Source organism: Rousettus aegyptiacus, unplaced genomic scaffold, assembly GCF_014176215.1.
Source record: "Rousettus aegyptiacus isolate mRouAeg1 unplaced genomic scaffold, mRouAeg1.p scaffold_m13_p_4, whole genome shotgun sequence".
Lineage (NCBI taxonomy): Eukaryota > Metazoa > Chordata > Mammalia > Chiroptera > Pteropodidae > Rousettus > Rousettus aegyptiacus.
The window spans coordinates 16,412,969-16,433,396 of NW_023416307.1; the positions used below are offsets into that span (position 1 = coordinate 16,412,969).

At 36.6% G+C, this 20,428-nt stretch overlaps 1 protein-coding gene across 1 annotated transcript in view; it reads right to left on the reverse strand.

Annotated features, from left to right (window-relative positions):
• The window catches only part of CHODL (chondrolectin), a 287,033-nt gene that overhangs the window by 208,022 nt on the left and 58,583 nt on the right, over positions 1–20,428 (reverse strand). Inside the window, exon 5 of the mRNA XM_036218782.1 lies at positions 19,649–19,829. Coding sequence (XP_036074675.1) covers positions 19,649–19,666 — 18 coding nt within the window. The 5' untranslated portion in view covers positions 19,667–19,829. The remainder of the gene's footprint in view (positions 1–19,648; positions 19,830–20,428) is intronic.

The window sequence follows — 20,428 nt, forward strand, 5'->3', positions numbered from 1 at the left end:
AAAATGGTCTGAGACCAATTTCAATGTGGGGTTCCAAGCAGTTCTCTGATACCAGCTAGGTATCCCACAATTCAATGCAATTCTGACACTATCTATAGATGGCATTAGATTCCAAAGGTTAAGGGTTCCGTCCCACAAGATTGCACCCCCATATACTTCAGATGCCAGTCACGAGACCAGGTTATCAGCTGTGCTTCTGAGCAACTATAGATCAGAGGTTTGCATGAAGAGTTACGTAATGCAAAGTATATGGAAAGGGATGTAGAGCTCCAGGCCACTGTCCCCAAATCTCCACGTGTTCACCAACCCAGCAGCTCTCCGGAGAATGCTGTTCTTTTGGGTTTTTTGGAGGCTTCATTACATAGTCATGATTGATTAAATCATTGGCCATTGGTGATTAATTCAACCTCTGGCAGCACTCTGCTCCTTGGAAATCAGGGGGTGGGACTGAAAGTTCCTACCTTTGAATCTCAGTTGGTTCCCCTGGCAACCAGCACCCACTCTTAGTAGACCTAGGGGCTTTCCAAAAGTCATCTCATTAACATAACAAAAGACATCTTTATCGCTCTCCTCACTTAGGAAATTCCAAGTGACAGAAATGGGGACAAGGACCAAATATATATTCCTTATTATAAATAACAAAATCACAGCCTCGCAATGAAGGAATTCAGCAGTGAATGCTACCTGACATCACCCTGGAGCATATGGAGATTTTTAGGAAAATTCCTGCAACAACGAACATTTTTTTAATGCAGACCATTCATTGGTCTACTCACGGATTCTGAAGTATTAAACTACATAGTTAAGTGACATCTCTCATGTGTCAAGCAACAAGACAGGCACTGGTCCTGCTATGATTCTGCCCTTCAAAGAAATGGTAATTGTTGGGCCCATAGTAAGTACATAAACTATTCCTTGAATATTCAAATATCAATTGATCAATTGATTGATTGACCCTATACCACTAGAAACACATCAGAGACTGCTTGGAGCAAGACTCCAGTTCCAGAAAGAAAGAACAGAATGAACATTAGCTTTGCACTTTTTTTTCTTTCTCCCTTCTCCAAACCCCAACCACAGGTCTCCTGTTGAAAGGAGAGGAACCTTCGCAAGTAGAAGTGATATTGTTAATGGGAAGAAAGCATTTTGAAAAACGTAGTGGAACCTACTGGGCTCATTCAGTTCAGCAAATCTTAGAGCCTGAGGTTAGTCCCAGAGTCTAGTCTCTACTTGCATTAAGAAAACCCAGGCTCCGAGGAAGAAACTGTGATGAGAAATCTGGGGGGAAAATATAAAGATACATGAACCTAGAATGAAAATTTCTCACAAAGGAGAGGATATTATGGAGTGTGCCAGGAAGACAAGGGATTTTTTTTTTTCAGTACTGAAGAGTAAAAGGAGATGAGTCCCCTTTGGATAGGCTTGTCGTCACCGAAGACTCACTTGCATTGTCAGCAAGAGCACCGCGCTAACTGTGCCCTCGTTCAAGTCTCTGGCATAAATACCTCGATAGCTGGAAAAGTAAAACTTCCATGATCAAAATAAACTATAGTTATTTGCCAGCTACACAAAGAAGCTCAGAGGCAAATAAATCATATCACTAATGAACACAAAGTGGCTTCTTTGGGACGTTCTGTATCATCAGAAATGGAACTGGAGCAAATGGAAATCAGCAGCAATAGAGTTCCAGGCAAGAGGCATTCCTGGGAGTTGCTAAAAGGGGGCCAAGTACCGAAAAATCGCCCTACTTGAGGCCCTTTTCTCCTCTCAACAAAGTGGATTACCTTGGCTCTACGAAAAATGATGGGAGAGCCTGCGAGACAATTCTGGAATGGTGGATACATACAGAAAACAAGAAACAAGCGTAGTATCCAATTCAGAGGCATACACCCAGTCCTGTACTTCTTGATTATAATTCACGCTTTTAGTGCTTTTCCTGTGGTCTAGGTGGCCAGAGAAACAAGGAAGGCCTCAACCACTTTCCATATAAACAGGTTAATCAAAAGGCTTTCTTGAACTCTAAGGAATACTGGGAAGCAAATAATTTTTCCCTCTTCCTTCCTGATACCTGGTGCTTGCATACTCCTTCGAATTCCTCTTCTTCTCAGCATACTCCCTGTGGCGTGAACCTGGAACTATATTTCAACCGTCACTGCCAGTACCAAACACTTTCTTCATGGCCCCCTAAATTTAATTCAAGACTAGAGTCATGAGCCCAAATCCGAAGTAAACTGCCCAAGACCACAAGTGCCATTTCTCCATCAAACACACAGAATGTTAAAATGTTAGGAAATTATATTTTAATAATGATGTAAACAAGAACTAGAAATTTCCATATTGTGTCAGAACCACAATCCAGCCCAGTTTTCTGTTGCCTAAACCAGTCTCTCAAATGTTTTTTAAAATCTGAGCTTCCCTTGATAGCCATTTATAGCGCTGTCAATTAGTAGAATAATTAGGTAATTTTTAATTTAAAATTGGTCATGTAACTCAATTTTTTTCTTTTTGTGATAAGATGACCCTGGGTCTTTTACGCATTCATCTTTTTTTCCCCTTTACTAATTTGTATCGTGTTCTTCTTTAATGTTATGCTATTCTCTCCACTACATCTTAATGCCAGGCACTGTGAGATACAACAGTCAATAAGACGTGGGCCCTGTATTCAAGGAACTCAAAATCCAGCAGAAGAAAGTGACTTGCAAAGAGTCACTAAAAATTGGAACAATTGCACTTTAGGGGTATGAACAACATGTGACAGAAGCCTGAAAGAAATGGTAATTTGTTTGATGGAGGAGCTGTGATGAAGGCAGTATGTGAAGAATAAACAATCCATGAATCAAAATCAACATCATGATGATGAAGATGATGGTGATGATGATGATGATGATGAGGATGATGGAGAAGGAGGAAGAGGAGGAGGAGGAGGAGGAGGAGAAGAAAGGAGGGCGAGGAGGGGAAGAAAAAAGGGAAGCGAATGAAAAGCATGTATAGGGAAACAGAAGGATGCGGCTGGACAGACTACATAATGTGTGAAGCGATGCGACAGAGGCGAGACCAGAGGATTCTGCCGTATGGTGAATGTTGAATTTGAAATGAGTAAGCTTGAATGTTTTCAGCACGCCATGGGAAGACTTGGGAGGTTTATGAAGTGGAGAGTGCAAGATTCCCCACTCCGTGTTTTAGAATGAAAATTCTTCTGAGTAGAGACTGGTTGCGTATGCTGTGAGGAGTAAGGGGGGCTAAGTAAAATTATTACTAAATCGAGACAATGACAATGTAAATGGGAAATTAATGGTTTTAGAGATGTCATGTAGAGGAACTTTCCAGATGAAATTAAAGTGTAAATTTAATCATTCTATGAATAGTCTTTTTTGAAGCATGAGTCTAAATGAAGCAGAAATTTTCAAACTGTTGTTTACTGATTGCTTCCAGATGTCCTTGGCTTCTATTTTATTTGTCTACATGTAACAAAGGAGCGCACTAAACGGGACGAAGGGGAAACAGCAGTTACTGACCTAACACATCTGTGGCACCATGACATATATTTAAAAATGGCAGTTGGCAGCTATTTGTTCAAAATAGATCAAGCAAATGAGAAATAGATCATGCAAACTAAAAGTTACCTAAGATACCCAGACTGACAGTCAACATTGAGTATGTAAGATAGACCACAAAGTAAAGAGAGATTTTGGCAATGTGTATAGACATTCACTAATAGTTAAACTAGGATTTCTGTTTTGAAAATATCCCTCAACCTATTAGAAACAAAGAATTAAAAACGAATCTTTTTAAAACAAACACTGAAACAGATCGGACCCAATTCTTACATAAAAGACCACACTATCCACAAAAGTACATCCACTTACTCAGAAAAAAAGGAAAATCATTCTCCTTTATAGCTACCAAGTCACTTCCACTGAACTCTTTGCTAAACTAAATTGTTGGCTTCTTTATTTTTTAAACAGAAATAAATGAATTCTCTTCAGCTTGGGCATTTTCCTGTACACATTTTAAGTAAGTCTATGTGTGTGCTTGTATCTGTGTATGTGTATATATTCATTCTCTCTGCACTTCGAATTTCCTTTTATTCTATTTAGATAAGTGCTATAGCTTTTTGCAGGTCATTCACATGTAAAATATGAAACACGTGTATCTATCACTAATTGAGATGAATTTGATACATATAAAGCAATTTTTGGTTATTTCAGCTTCAAACATAGCTTTTCTCCCATGAAGGAATTTCAAAACATGAATGACGTGGTAATTTGTATAATCTTTGATTTAACAAGTCTCTTGATTTAATACCTTCAAAGTCAAAGACAAATAACAGGGAGTAATTATGCCCTGTGAATACATTTTCCCTTAACTGTGTATGTTGGTGAATTTTTTTGGCAAATCGTTTCTATTGATGGGAGAATAAAAGCCATTAAAAAGTAAATATAAAGAGATTTCATTTTAACCAAATGCTTTTTATGTTTTTCATGCTTTTCTCAGAGCATTTATATAAAAGGTCATCAACAGGTAAAATGATAAGGACACAAGAGGCAGAGCAGTGTAATGGCATGCCTTCAGCTGCATAATACGGAGAAACTTTAAAAAGATGCAGACACCAAACGCAGAGAAGAAAAAGGCGGGAAATGTCTGTTTTCTGGCCAGAGAGATGATAATTATTAGGATGGTGCTTTCTTCTGGAATTTTCCCTATCTGACATTTTTCTGTGTAAATATCTATTTGACAAAAAGGTTAGCAAATTAGAAAGGGTTTTTACTACCTCAATTTTGGGATATAATCTCTGAAGTAAATAGCCATGGATGCCTAGAATGGCATCCCTGACACATCCAACTTGAATAATCAAGAATGGATAAAGGTAATACTTTTGTGAACACTTTTGGAGAGAAGGATTAGCTGAGTACCTTCCATGAAGGGAGCGTTATTTCTTAACAACAATTCACACTAGATTTATTAGGTACTCACTGTATTTGTGATAATGTAATTTATTTTTTCAAAGCTTTTTGTATTTCAGGGGGGAAGAAATATTACTTTAAGAGCTGGGCTTCCCTCCAGTTTTTCTGAAAGTTTCCTTTTAATGGTCACATGTGGCAATAAGATAGCTCCCAGGCCCAGGTATCAATATTATAATAATTACTCACAGATGGCGAGTGAGCCATCCCAACCCAGACAACGAAGACACATACATCTCCAGGGTCGCTTTGCTCGTCTGCATCAGACCACTACAAGAGAACTGCAGAGAATCCATGTATCAGGATCACTGCCCACATCCACCTTCAGCTCATGAGGAAACTGCTTTCGGATCAAAAATATGAATAAATTAAAACCTGACCTCTCATCCAGGACATTGAAATAGAATTGATTATATCCTCGATTCTTCACTTTGTACCAGTTCAATTTATTGGAGAAAAAAATAAGCCATTTGGGTATTTATATGTTCCAAAGTACGATAGATAGATAGATAGATGATAGATAGATAGATAGATAGATAGATAGATAGATAGATAGATAGAATAAACAAACAAACAAAAAAACCCAGAGATATTTAGGATATCTACATTACACCTTTATAAGAGAATAAATATTCTTGATTCCACATTTTTGAGAAAAGTATAGAGAAAATGCAAGTTATTTCTGTTTTTTCATGCCTTTGAAAATAGGTCCCTGGACACCTAGCCATTGACTTTAGAAGTAATCCAGTCCCACATATGGAAGACCCTGAATTTACTGATGTGGTTTGATCTACCAGGATCAGGAAAACTCCTAGAAACTTCTGTTCACGGAATTGAATTTGTCTTGCTTCCAATTCTTTCCAGCATCTCCAGCTCTTTTGATGTGGCCACATGAAAGAAGGAAGAAGAAACAATGAAAACCTTAGGAAGAGCAAACACTAGTCCCTTTCTTCTTTTCCAAATAAGTCCATTCACTCTTGTCCATTCTTTGTATGAGCTCTCAGATACTGAGTATTTATTTATCATCCAAAGCTTGTTTACATTTGAGAAGTGCTATGTTACCATCCATTAGTCTTCTTGAACAAAAACTGTATTAGCAACATAATCCCATCTCTAAAACATATTTTAAAGCTTTTGTTAAGAGATGTGTTTGTCGCCTGCTCATTGGAAATGGCTCTTAAGGATTAAAAAAAAAAAAATCACAGTTTAGGAATTGTGATAAGTCAATAAATCAGGCTTCTCTCTGCTCAGAAGCAAGCATAAGGATCAACTGGGGATAGGTGAATTAAGTGATATACTTCCCCTAGTCGCTGTTTCATTTACTGATCATGTTTGAATACTTTCCCACAATATTTTCCCCGGATACCTCTGAAAGGATTTTAAATAAGGATGCTTCTCTGTGAGCCATCTGGCAGCTTCCTGGAAAGCAATGGCACAAAATGCCCCTACTCACAGAGACTGATGAGATTCCCAGGGGAACCTTTCAAAGCTGGTCATTTACAACAAGATGCTCACTGTGGGCCAAACTGGCTTTTAGGTAGCTCTAACTGAACCAATACGAATACAGGCAATTGACATTTCAAAGATAATAAGCTCAATTCTTAGACATAAAGAAGTGGTAAAAGAATGGGCTATTATAACACTGAAGTCTTACACAAAGGGAAAAAGAAAAAAGAATTTCCCCCAAGAAAGTGAACATTCAGATACAGTGTACTGTTCACTCAACAAGCATTTACGTAACAGACATTAGGAACTTGGTATATGGGGATGACAGGGGCATAAATTTGTACCCCAGAAGCTCATGGTCTTGTAAAGCAGAGAGCCATACAAGCAAACATACTGCAGTTTAGCTTGAAGGTTATTAAATACAGGCAGTAAAACATAAAAGAAAGATCCCAATGAGAATAAACACAACAGAAAAAAGAGTAGAAACTTAAGAGATATAAACAATTACATATTCTTAAAGATTCATTGGATGTTGGAGATGTCGAAAGAAAAGCATTCAGGTTTTGGAGACTGAGCAGAAAATGCAGGAGGAAGATAAAAGAGAAATCTGGAGGACATAGATTGGGGAATCATCAGTGTATCAGTATAGGTTAAGGTCATTATAGGGCTAATAGTCTACTGTGCTATAAGAAAGACCAAGAACAGATTCTGAACAACGCCAAGTTTTAGAAGATAACAGAATAAATCTGGTGAAGGAAACTGAGAATTAACAGTTGGTGAAAAAGAAAACCAAAATACAGTAGCTTCTAGGATGCCCCCAAAATTTCTTTTTTCAAAACAGGGAGCAGCCAATTGTATCAAAATGTCTCAGAAAAGTTAAGATGGGAACTGTAAAATATTCTTGGGACTTGAAATTTTTTAAAATGTTATTATAGTTTGCCAGAGCAGTCAAAAAAGCCTTGAGAGTAGTGTCGCATGCTGGGCATATTGGTGTTTGAGGAGCTATTTAATCTATCATCCAACATGACTGAAGAGCTTAACAAATCACATTGGCTGAGAAACTGGAATATATATTAAGTCAGGCCAGCTATAAGAGACAGACTTTTTGTCAACTTGCCCAAAATATTCTGGATCCCACAATTTTAGATAGCTGTAGTGCTGCTGTGCCTGTGGCCAGACATTAACCCTTTGTTTGCTGTTACCATGGAGAAGTACAGAGCATCTCCAAGGGGGATACGGCTAGGGCCTTGAGTTGGAAGGATGTAGTGGCTTTTTACCAACGGAGTAGAAATATTTTACCAACCTGTAATTTTACCAGCCTGGAAGTTCATGTCAATATGTAGAGAGTGATTATCAGCCCTCAGATAATAACCAAAGTTGACCATGCAGATAATTTCAACTTGAGGTCATTAGCTTTTTAATCATAGAATGCTAAGTGGTAACATATTTTTTCAATTTACTGTGCATCCTTTATTCAATATATACATACTGAATATATTTTGCATTGTTTCAGAATCCAATATTGTTTAGACAATAAGAGATCTAAAACAGGTGGGAGGCCATACCCCGTGACCCTAAATTCCATTCAGGGAAACCAATTGTTTACATCTAAAACAACTGGAAGTAATTACTAACATCTAAGCAATAGTGTGGCAACAAGGAAAATAAAAGTAAATTTTATATAAATCCTAGTGGACCCCAGCTCAAGGGAGTGATCAGGTCAGGATGGTACAATGTTATTTAAGAAAAGCTTCAGAGCTGAGACTTCTGCTAAAAAAAAAAAAAAAAAAAAAAAAAAAAAAAAAAAAAAAAAAACAGAGTACTAATGAAATACTTTCTTAGTAAATACAACAGAAACTCTTTACTAGTCCTTTGTGCTCATATTTTGTCACTAAGTAAAGAGGAGTTATTGGTAGAGTAAAACGAGCTCTTGACACAATAGACCAGAATCCCACACTTTTGAAATACTTTGTGGCTAGCTCCTGAAAAAGCAATCTGTCGCTTTTTTTTTTTTTTTTTTTTTTTTTGTCTCAACTGACCTTATAAGTAAAAGGGCTCTTTGGATTACTTGCTTTCTAATTTCTCCTCCAGTTCTAGGAGTCCAATCTTCCACTTCTAAGACTCTAAGGCCTCTCTGGTTGAAGAACAAGGCCAATATTAGCACAGAGCAAAAGAAGAGATTAAGATGAAGAATTATTTTCAGGGCTCTGACAATGGCATCTTGAAGAGCGGATACGCACATCCAACTCTGCTACATCATCCAACACAGGATGGCCTTCTCCGCCAACTCCTCACCCCATAATCATCTGCTCCCCTATCATTTCCTTACTGCTCACCAATCAAGACATCACTGCTGATACCACTAAAGTTTTTGATAATACTTTACAGTGTAATCACTAATATTTTTTAAAGAGCAGTAATTCCATTTTAATTTCCTGAATTCTAAATGTGATTATACTGGAATATATTTGTTATAACATTGAATCAGCTTTTTAAAATTAAAACTACCATTTAAAAATAACATCAACATTGTCCTAAGTATGGAAATGTAGGAAAATAATTTTCTTTCTCTTTCTTGATAAGACCTACTTTCTCAAAATTAGCAATATAAATGCCAATCGACTCGATTGGTTAGTTTTTGGAAGTAAAAGGGGAAAATGAGGTAATTTCCTAGGAGTGAGTTAAACTTGTATTCTTTACAATAATAGATTTTTCTTACTTGTATTAAGTAGTAGGTATTGTAGTCTATGATTCTGTATTCTTTTCTTTTTTATTTACCTCACCTGTATTGATAAATGAGAATTTTCTCAAGTTAATACTCATAATCAAAGCCATGATTTTAATCAAAAGTCAGAGTACAGAATTTCCTAAAAATCTTTTCTGAATTCCAAGTGGCTCACTGATTTAGAAATGGTATCTCAAACTATGTCTTCACATTAACAAACATTTGTATAGACACTGAGAGATGCTAAGGCAATGATAAAACCAAAAACAGTGAACCAAGTCAAGTTGATTGGGAAATCCCAAAGACACATATATATTCTGCCTGAGCCAAGGATTTACCACCGTTTTATTTTATTCCATAACATAGACTTCATTACTTCTAAGGGTACAATCAGAAAGATGCAGGAGGTATGGGATACCTCAGAGGCAGGACTAAAATCTGACAGCAGCAGATATATTTTGTAGAAACAGTTACCATCTTAATGGCTAATTTTAGTTGACTTTGTTACCCTCCCCCACCTTTCTTTTTAATCTTCCTATTTTTTTATTTCCTTTTAGTGAGGGTGATTAGATCCTTAACAGAGAAATAGTTAGTGTTTTTGTCTTTACGAGCAAGCAAGAAAGGGCAAATTGAAGAGATTTAAAGAAAGGGAAAAATATCCATGGTACAGAATAGTGTCAGCCAAAAGAAAAGACAGGGAAATCAGGCTAAATGCCTCATCTTGCAACAAAATAGAAGTAACATAGTGAACCACTCTGGACCAAAGCTGAGCACTGAAAGACCCATGAGCAGTTTCTCCTATATTCAAAGAATGGACTGAACTTTCCAGTTTAGAATCAAAGTCTCAATGCTAAATAAACCTGTCTTTGTTACATTTCTCTCTCCTTGTATTTATTTCCCCCAGGTTTACACAAAAATAGCATCTTAGACTCTTACTTTATCACTAACTTTCACTGAGAAAATCTTAATTTTGGTTTTACAATTTTCCCTACTTGTATCCCCTTGGCTCTCAACACTGCATGCTTATTCCTACCAGGGATCTAATGGAAACAGATGAGCATCTGAATTTTTTTTGATACTTTTGCAAGCTGGCTCTGCACATAGACACTGAACAAATGCCTGTGAAGATCATATTATTGGAAGAGAAAAATATAAAAAGTAGTAGGATACTAGGATATAGTAACAGTAGTTCAACTTGCCAAGTGTCAGGAAGCAACCTTCCCTTTCTTTTTGGCAATGGTCTGACCTTAACAGAAGACTGTAGCTAGTGTTTGTCTTTTCAGTTTAAAATAAATGTGAAGAAATTTGAGAGAAGCTAGAGGAGAGCAAAAGAGTAAAATATAATGAGAAAAAAATGGAAAGCTGTTATTTGGAGAAAAGATTAAAGACACCAAAATTGTTTAATCTGGAAAAGAAAAGCCTACAGAGAAATTTAATAAGAAGTGTCATAGTGAGTAAAAAAAAAAAAAATCAACACAATGTATATATATGCCTTACTGTTAAATTGCACACTCAAAACTTACTGGAGTTTGTTAACCAATGTAACCATAAAAAAAAAAAACTTAAATAAAAATAAATAAAAATAGAACAATAAACCAAATTATTTTTCATCCTGACCAAGGAAACAATAAGAAGAAATGTGCTAAAAATTAGAACGAGGATGAGAGAGCCTGGTTAGGCATAAGAAAAAAACTCTTGGTCTTGACATTGAAACTTTGGAACATACTGCCAAAAAGAAAGTTGTGAAACTGCTTGGAAACATCAATAACAATCTGTACTAACTGATGAAGGCATTTCTCTGCTGCAAGAAAAAATTTAAATGAGAAAACTTCTTGAAGTCCCGGTTCTGGAACAGAATTTAGCTACTAGGACCTTTTAAGGCCTTGTGGTTATTGAAAAGAAGATAAGGACATTCTGGTTTATAGAATATGAGACATCCAAATTGACTTTATGATCAAGGCTTATATTAAAAAGGTAAAAAATAAAACCATCTCCCATTTCTACATTTCCCGGTCCCTTCCAAGATGAATTTCCTTCACCACATTAATAACAGCCTACCCTATGTGAACAACAGAATGTGGAGAAGAGAGAGATGAAGATAAGAAGAGAGGAAAAACAAAATCAGAAAGTGTGAAAAAAGAAGAGTGAGAAGCTTGAACTTTATCTTGATGGGGGAGAGGATCAGACATTGAAAATTTTTAGGTAGAAAAGTTATATAATCCAATGTTTATTTTATTGAAATCATTCAGAAAGCGTGGAGAATAAAATAGAGTGAGGTGAGACTGGATGTGAGATATGAATATGGCTTAAATATGGTACTGACAGCCAAGATGGAGCAAGTCCAGGAGTTCCAGAGGTATTTAAGAGGCAGAGTGACTGACTGGATGAAAGACAGGCTTGGTGAATGAGAGAAGAATCAAGGACAATTCTCACATATCTGACACAAGGAAAAATTGAGAGAATCAAAGTGCTTACTTTCCTGACTCAGTCACTGACGCCCACAAACTCCAACGGAACATAAGAGAAGACTCTCCAGAAGTTATACAAACTCCTCAAAATCCTTCTCTTCCTAAATCAAAAGTATTCAGTTAAGCAACTAGTTGTATTGCCTTTAACATATTTCTGAAGCTCATTTCTGAGATAGCTTTGCTTAATTTTCAAAGTAGCCCCATAAAGTATTTGACAAATGAAGTACTGGAGACACCAACTATAGAATTTGTAAACTAGTTTGCAAGCTCGGAGTCCGAATATCAGGAGTAGTTTCAATAGCACTTCGTATTTTTGTAAAACCCTATTCACAAAACTCAAGTGATTTTTCTCCCCCTTAAAGTATATAATTTCTAAAGACAAATCAAACTCTAACTACTCTGAATCTTATGTGCAGTAGCAAATTTACTCACTATATGTTTTCAAGTTTACTTGGCTCCTCTAAGATAAGCTGCTCTGGTGGTTTTTGCATTAGCAGTCTCCTGGTGGCTGTCTAAAGGGTCGTCATGCAGAGTTTTAATTGAAAATGCCCAACACGCTCCTGGAGATTACAGGTAAGTGTTTCCAAGAAGAAAAAAAAGTAATAAAACAGAAGAGCTTAAAATCAGGCTGTAAGAGAAAGGAGCAGAACAATCATGTAGCATTTATACCTATAATGATAATGGCACAACCCCTATAAAAGAAATACTTAATTCAGGATTCGTTCTCCAGGAAACTTTCTCAAAGGCTGACAACAGAGAATGAAGAGTATTCATTTAATCATTCACTGATTGCTATATCTAAAATCATGAAATAGTTTCCAGGAATATTATTTGATTCCATGACTTCAGGTAGGTAAGGTTGTTTAAGGGAAAGAAAAGAAATCATAATTTTTTTTTAAATGGCTGAACTTTAAGTCAATTGGTCAAGATGATAGGCTAAAATTTCTTAGAAGAAAATTGCTCTTTGTTTACAACACCTTAATGACATGTTTATTTATAAAAGATAATGCCAACCAGGCATAGAGAAGATGGGAAGAATTTAAATAAAGACAAGATTAAAATTTCAGCATAATGAATTAACAAAAAGTGTTCTATTTTCCCTCACCAGGCAAGGAGAACTTGGATTTTCTTACACCTTTGAATGTTTTTCTATTCCATTTACTCTCTTTCCTTTTTTAGGGTACACACAAACACACACACACACACACACACACACACACACACACATATTTCTATTCCTTTGTCAGTATTCCTTAGTAGACTATATCCTGTAATCATTTCTATGTCTGTGTTCTATCTCATCTCTGAGAGAATGTTCACCATGAAAATTTCAGTCACGTATATTTTCATTTTTAGTTGCTTCCAAATATGTCTTTCATCTCTATAATATACTTTTATGATTGGAGAGATATTATATATCTATAATAAAATGCACCAATCTTCATCTACAGTTTGATGAATGTTATCAATTATATTCAGCCACGTAACTATCATCCCATTGAAGTTATAGAACAATTCATTCTACCTGCTCTCGTACTTCCCTTGTGCCTCATGTTAAGATGCTATGGGATGATTCCCTTACGAGGCCTTGAATTCCTTTTGTCTAGCTGAAAGGGTCTACTGTGCCTTAAATATCTCTGAGGTTTTAACAAAATGTCTAACAGTTACATCTTTGATCTTTTACTCTCAGGTCACTTCTTACTTTGAGAAGCTTTTCCAATTTGTAGAGAATGGTGACTAATTTTATTTTCCAATCAAGCAAGTTCTGGACCTTATTTCTTCTAAATTCTGCTGTAAACTAGACGATCCTTCCTTCTTTTTCTGTCTCTCTTCTCATATTTTATTGTGTACAGCTAAGAGAAGCCACTTGATAAATTCAAATTTTTGCCTGGTAATCTCCTTAGCCAGAACCATAAATTTATTAGGTATGTTCCCTAACTTTTCAGCTTGTCTCAGGAAAGAATTTTGCCATTATTTTACCTAAGACATAAGACAAGTCAATATTTTTAAACCTCCAACAAAAAAATCATTATTTTCATATCTTTATCACTTTTTCAGCGCCTGATTTGCTGACCAGTACAGGTCAGCACTAAGCATAATATCTCTCATTTCAGTCCGCAATCTATATTATTTGGCAGGTTTATGACAAAGTTTGAGGCACAGGAATTTAGCCATTTCCTTTTTCATTAAAAATAAAGAGGGCTCTCACAATTTCCCTTCCCACATACTGGCTTTGTTTCTTTGGTGGCAGTTTCTGAGTGAATAGAAATGGAGATAAAACATCTTTTATCCACAATTTTTAACTAAAAGTTCTTTCTTAAAAGAGACATATGATATTTAACTTCCAACTGGAAAGCCAAGTATGTGACACAATTAGGTTTCACTTCCAGAATATATATGCTTTTACACTTCTCACCCAGACAATTTAATCTGGAAAACTTCTTGAGGCCAATGTATTATCTAGGATTGCTCTGCAGCTTTCCAGAAATCAGGTCGCAAAGTCAGCTAAATTACAACTGAGAACTGGGAATCCATTTCCTTCCAGAGATTATTCACAAGAAGAAACAAACACTAGGTTGTTTTACGCAGCTTCATGTCACTACTGCAACCACCATTAACACTGCACTCAGCGTTCATAAAACCAATGAAATCGGTTCTCAGCTAGAAGAGGTAAGCTGAAAGTAATCAAATCGTTACATAATTAGACATTCTAAGTCTATATCCAAACTTAGCATCCCATAGAGCTATATGTACCCTGTGAAGCATTTTTAATCATACAAATAATAGTTTACTCTCTGAGTGATTTCTCCACATTCATACCCTGTAATGCATTCACAAACTAAAAAATGCTTTTCACAGCACTTTCCAAATACATACAAAAAGCACCTCCCACGCGAGGGTGAAAGCACCAGGGTGAAAGCAATATGAAACCAATTTCATAATTCCGATTTAGTGTTAATTATAGTCCTATATTATGCTCCCAATTTAGCAGGCAAAGAACTCTAAAAGTTTCCAATCTGCTACGAAGAAGCTGTAACTAAATATTCTTGAGGTATGAAGGGATGTTCTCATTGGACAAAACACAGTAGTTTCTAAAACAACAATCTAAGATTCCTTTTTCGTATTCAGCCTTGGCCAACATATACCAACTAATTAACTTAAGTTCACCTCATACAAAATAACATTGATAATAAAGAAATCATTAAATCTCTGTTTCTAAGAAGTTTGTGTATGTGCCCACCACTTTCACCCCACTACTCACTGCCAGATGGGTATCAGCAAAGAAAATAAAACATGTTTCTTATCAGAAATGCAGTGGGGCCAAGGAGGGGAGGCCACCAACAGTCTACATAATGGTAACACAAACATTGGTCTTGAAACTTTCGCTCTTTCTAACCTTGGAAAGGTCGAGCATCCTTGTAACTCAGAAGCAAACTGTAGGAATGACATAGGCCTTAAGAACACTTATTCTGCACTAACTAGTCACAGTCATTTAAGACTAATATCCACAGCAAAATAAATATACATACATATTAAAAAGAAAATTCCATGGTTCTTATATCAGGAATTTGTGATCCCAACTGGACAATTCAATTATTGGCTTAAGGAAGAGTCCATTAAAATAATCACTTTGAAAAGACCCCAAAATTGATATTTTTATGACAGGAACGTTTTATTTTTTTTTTCAACATTGTCATTATATTATGCATTGTATGCTCACCTCCCATAGTTAGATTTCTGTCACCACATATTTGATCCCTTTTACCCCGTCTACCTCCCCTCTCCATGCCACCCTGTGGTAACCACTCGTCTCTTGTCCATGTCCACGACTTTCTGTTTGTCATGTTTGTTTGTTGCTTTTAGGTTTATATCCCACATATAAGTGATATCATGTGATTTTCAACTTTTTCTGTCTTTATTTACTTAGCATGATTATATTGAGGTCCCTTCACGTTGTCACAAATGGCAGTATTTCATCTCTTCTTATGGCTGAGTAATATTCCATTGTATATATGGAATATATAACCAATAATCTATTGCAGGACATTTTGGTTGCTTCCATGTCTTGGCCACTGTGAATAATGCTGCTATGAACATTGGTGTTCAAATATCTTTTTGGATATGGGTTGTCAAGTCTTTGGGGGTAAATACCCAATAGAGGGATTGCTGGATCATATGGTAGATCAATTCTTAGTTTTTTGAGGAACCTCCACACTGTTTTCCATAGTGGCTGTACCAATTTGCAGTTCCATCAGCAGTGTATGAGGGTTCTTTTTTCTCTGCATCCTCTCCAACACTTGTTATTATTTGTCTTGTTAATAGTAGCTATTCTAACAGGTATGAGATGGTATTTCATTGTGGTTTTGATTTTCATTTTCCTAACAGCTAGCAATGTTAAGCATCCTTTCATATGTTGGTCATTTGTATGTCTTCTTGGGAGAAGTGTCTGTTCAGATCCCGTTCCCACTTTTTAATTGGATTCTTTGTTGTTTGTTGTTATTGAATTGTATGAGTTTTTTGTATATTTTGGGTATTAGACCCTTATCAGAGGTGTTGCTTGCAAATATATTTTCCCGTTCAGATGTTTTATCTTGTTGATGGTTTCTTTTGCTCTGCAGAGCTTCTTAGTTTGATGTTGTCCCATTCATTTACTTTTACTTTTACTTCCCTTGTTTTTGAGGTCAAATTCATAAATCCTCTCTAAATCCAAGGTCCATAAATTTAGTACTTATGTTTTCATCTAAGCAATTTATTGTTTCAGGTCTTATATTCAGATCCTTAATCCATTTAGAGTTAATTTGAGTGTGCGGTGATAGACAACAGTCTAGTTTAATTCTTCTGCAGGTGGCTTTCCAGTTTTCCCAGTACCATTTATTGAGGTTTTCCTTTCTCCACTGTATGTTTTTGGCTCCTTTGTCAAAAATTACTTGCCCACATAAACAAGGGTTTACTTCTGGACTTTAAATTCTGTTCCACTGGTCCATGTGTTTGATTTTTTGCCAATACAATGCCGTTCTGATTATTGTCACTTTGTAGTATAATCTGAAGTCAGAGTGATGCCTCCACCCTCATCCTTTTCTCTCAGGATGGCTTTAGCAGTTGAGGGTTTCTGTGCTTCCATACAAATTTGATTATTTTTTTTCTATTTCTTTAAAGAGTGCTGATAGGATTTCTATGGGGATTGCATTAAACCTCTATAATGCTTTAGGTAATATGGTCATATTAACTAAGTTGATTCTTCTAATCTAAGAACACAAAATATCTTTCCATTTCTTTGTATCTTCTTCAATTTCTTTTAATAGCATTGTGTAGTTTTCATTATATAGGTCCCTCATATGTTTCATTAGGTTTATTCCTAGGTATTTTATTCTTTTTGTTGCATGAAAATTGATTTTAATTAATTATTTCTCAATTTCTACACCTTATATCAAATAATATCAGTTATATATATATAGCTATACTTAAAAGAGAAAAAGATAATTTTTATTTTTTTATGGTGACATTGGTTAATGAAATCCAATAAGTTTCATCTATATACTTTACCAGTAAGGTATATATATGTTTACACTGTGAGAAAACTGTAATTTTTCAAAAGTTCATTTTCATCTCATTCTGCAACCTGCTCATCATAAACAGGGAGAAATTCAAATCTGTCCTTCACTTGTATGGTCACGTCCAGTTTTTCAGATATTCACAAGCAGCATCTCTACTAGAGGAGAGATGCTTCTGGCCGCTATTAGTATACATCATCACTGTTGTGTATGTGCTTGGTCAGGCTAACGACATTTCACAGCATTCTTCAGGATCCAAGACTTTCAGATGCCTGTAAAGTCACTTCTTCCTTTACAGTTCTTCCCTACTAGGAGGGGTCCTTGTTTGACTCGATTTGAATTCTGCCAAGAGCTTTAAGCGGTGGCCAATCCAAGCTGCAGTCGTTCCCTTTCTTCTACGCCACCTGATCAGCTGTCCTTCATCCTCCACCTCTACAGCGACAGCTTTCATACCCCAGAGAATCATATGGTATACCAGGTCAGGTTCACCGTGTAAGGCATCATCAAAAGGTTGCTCTCAATGAAGAAAGGAAAAGCTGTTCTTTATTGTCCACCCAATCTACCACAGTATACTTCCTGATGACTTATAAGAACTTTAATACCATAATTTGGGGCCCAACAATTGGATATTTTGCAGTCTGGACTCTGAAGCTGCTTACAAGGCACCTGTTTGTTCTTTGGGCGCAGAAACTGCCCACGGGGCAAACAGGCCCCCTGTACTGAGGGTGCTGTCTGATAAATCGCACTCCCTATCTGGCTGATAAGCAACACCCTCTGTATCGAAACTGTTTGACCTAAAAGCAATCTGTTCTGCAAGGCCTAAACTGAGACTATGATGCTGATAAATACTCAATCATAGGCTACTGTCTCTCATTGTGCTTATCTCACAACCCCACTTGCTGACTACTGAGCCAGCTGAACACTGAAGGTCCATTTGTCCTCATCAGTCAGAAAATGATATAAGTTTATGACAATGTTTCCCAAACAATCTATCTCTGTTAGTTACCCCACTATAACTTGCATCTTTAAAAACCCTGCCCCATTTCACCCTGTCCCAGAGCTATGTTCTTGGTTCATGCCAAAGACTATGTTCTCTGATTTTCAAATTACATCAAAACAAAACATTTTTTCTTCTAATTTCTCAAAAGGATCTTCTGGACTTTTGTTTATATTCCCATCAGCATTTCTGTGCCTAGTTCTCAACAAGCCCTATCCTGATACCATTTGTGTCCATTTCTAGCCTGGGGAGAAAAAAAATTGGGTACACATCTCAATGTTAGACCACCCCTTATTCAAACGAGGAGTACTCGCCAATGTTTATATATCTGCCAAAAGCAGAAAAAGCACTGCCCCTTTTTAGTTAAAATAACAGGGTCCCAAACACCTACTATACCAGAAACATAATGCACAACAAGGGAAACGAGTCTCAACTTGTGGTGGCCTCAGACTGACTACCATTTCTTACAAGATGGGGCCTAGTCATCGATAAGTCTGACATCCAAATCTCAGAATGCAATGAAGGAAATGGAGTTCAGAGCCTAATGGATGGTGAGGTAACACAGCCCTCTACTGTCAGTGAGCCCCAGAAAGCACGACAGTATCTAATGTATAGTTTTGGCTTTAAAAAAACTGTGATCCTAACACCAAACCACCCTTGAATACTTCCTCATTTGTCATCCTAAGCATCTCCTGTAATTATTCTTCCAATTAGAAGCTTGGCCAAAGAATGGAGTACTCTATTACTGAAATAATGTTAGTTAACAAAAGTATGGGTCAGTGTAACCTTTTTGCAAATTTAGTTGAAATGGCAAAGACTCAGTATACACAAGGAAGTAGATTACTGAAAAAGAAGAAACCTTGCTCTCTCTTTCTCCATATATATACATATATATGGATATATGTACATACTTGTACATATATTTGTCTTAGTCCATTCAGGTTGTTATAACTGAATGACAAAGACCAGATGGCTTATAAACAACAGCTCTGGAGAGTGGGAAGTCCAAGATCAAGGTGGCAGCTGATTCAGTGTGTCTGGTGAGAGTCTACTTCCTATTTCATAGCCTTCTTCTCACTGTGTCCCTACTTGGCAGAAAGGGTGAGGGAGCTCTCTGAGGTCTCTCTTTCTAGGACTCTAATCCTATTCCTTAGGGCTCCATTCTCATGACCTAATCAGCTTCCAAGGGCTCTACCTTCAAATGCCATCACACTGGGGATTAGGTTCCAATATGTAAGTTTTGAGTGAACACAAACATTCAGTCTATAGCAATATTTATATGTGTACATATATTTTAATCACACAGGTACATCATGATTACATGTTAAAGTGTTAAAACATGTCAGATAAGATCAAAACTCTTCTTTAAGTAACACTTTCCCCTAGTCTCCCTCCCCTCCCACCATGCCCCAGGGATAACCCCTGTTCTTGCAGCTTCCACTCTCACCGTCTTATAACCCGGCCACCTCAATGCTATGAAAAAGCCTAGTCAAACCTACCAGAGGGTGAGAGATCATGTGGAGGCAAACTGAGGAATCTCAGCCAATATCCAGCACCAACTGCCACACATCTGAGTGAGGACAATCTGGACACCTTCTCCAGTCACAGTGGAGCCTTCAGATAATTGCAACTTGGATGATCCCTGGTGACATGATGATATGGCCTTCTCAGACTGCCAACCTATGGATAATGAGAAACAATAAACCACTGCTTTAAGCCATCAGATTTTCGACTGGTTTGTATACATAGCAATAGATAACCAAAACATATCCTTTGTCCATTTTTCTATTAGGCTAGCAAGTTTTCTTTTTTCCTAAAATATTGTTTTAATTTTTTATTCTAAAATCTACTCCTTTTTCTAATTTAGATATAATTGACATATAACATTATATTAGTTTCAGATGTACAACATAATGATTCAATATATGAAGGTATTGCAAATGATCGACACAATAAGTTTAGTTAACTTTCATCACCTACATAGTTACAAAATTATTTTTCCTGTGATGCAAACTTTTAGACTCTTTCAGATATAAAATACAGTGACCGCACTGTATATTACATCCCCATTACTTATTAAAATCTACTCTTTTTTAATGATAGCTTTCACAAATATTTTCTTCTAGTCTATCGGTTCTTTTATCAGTCAGCGTGCATCAAGAAAAACAGAACCAGTAGGAGATATATATTAACAGGGTTTTTGTAAGGAATTGGCTTGTGCAATTGTAAGGGCTGGCTAGGTAAGTCCAAAACCCATCAGGCAGGCCCCTGCCTCTCCA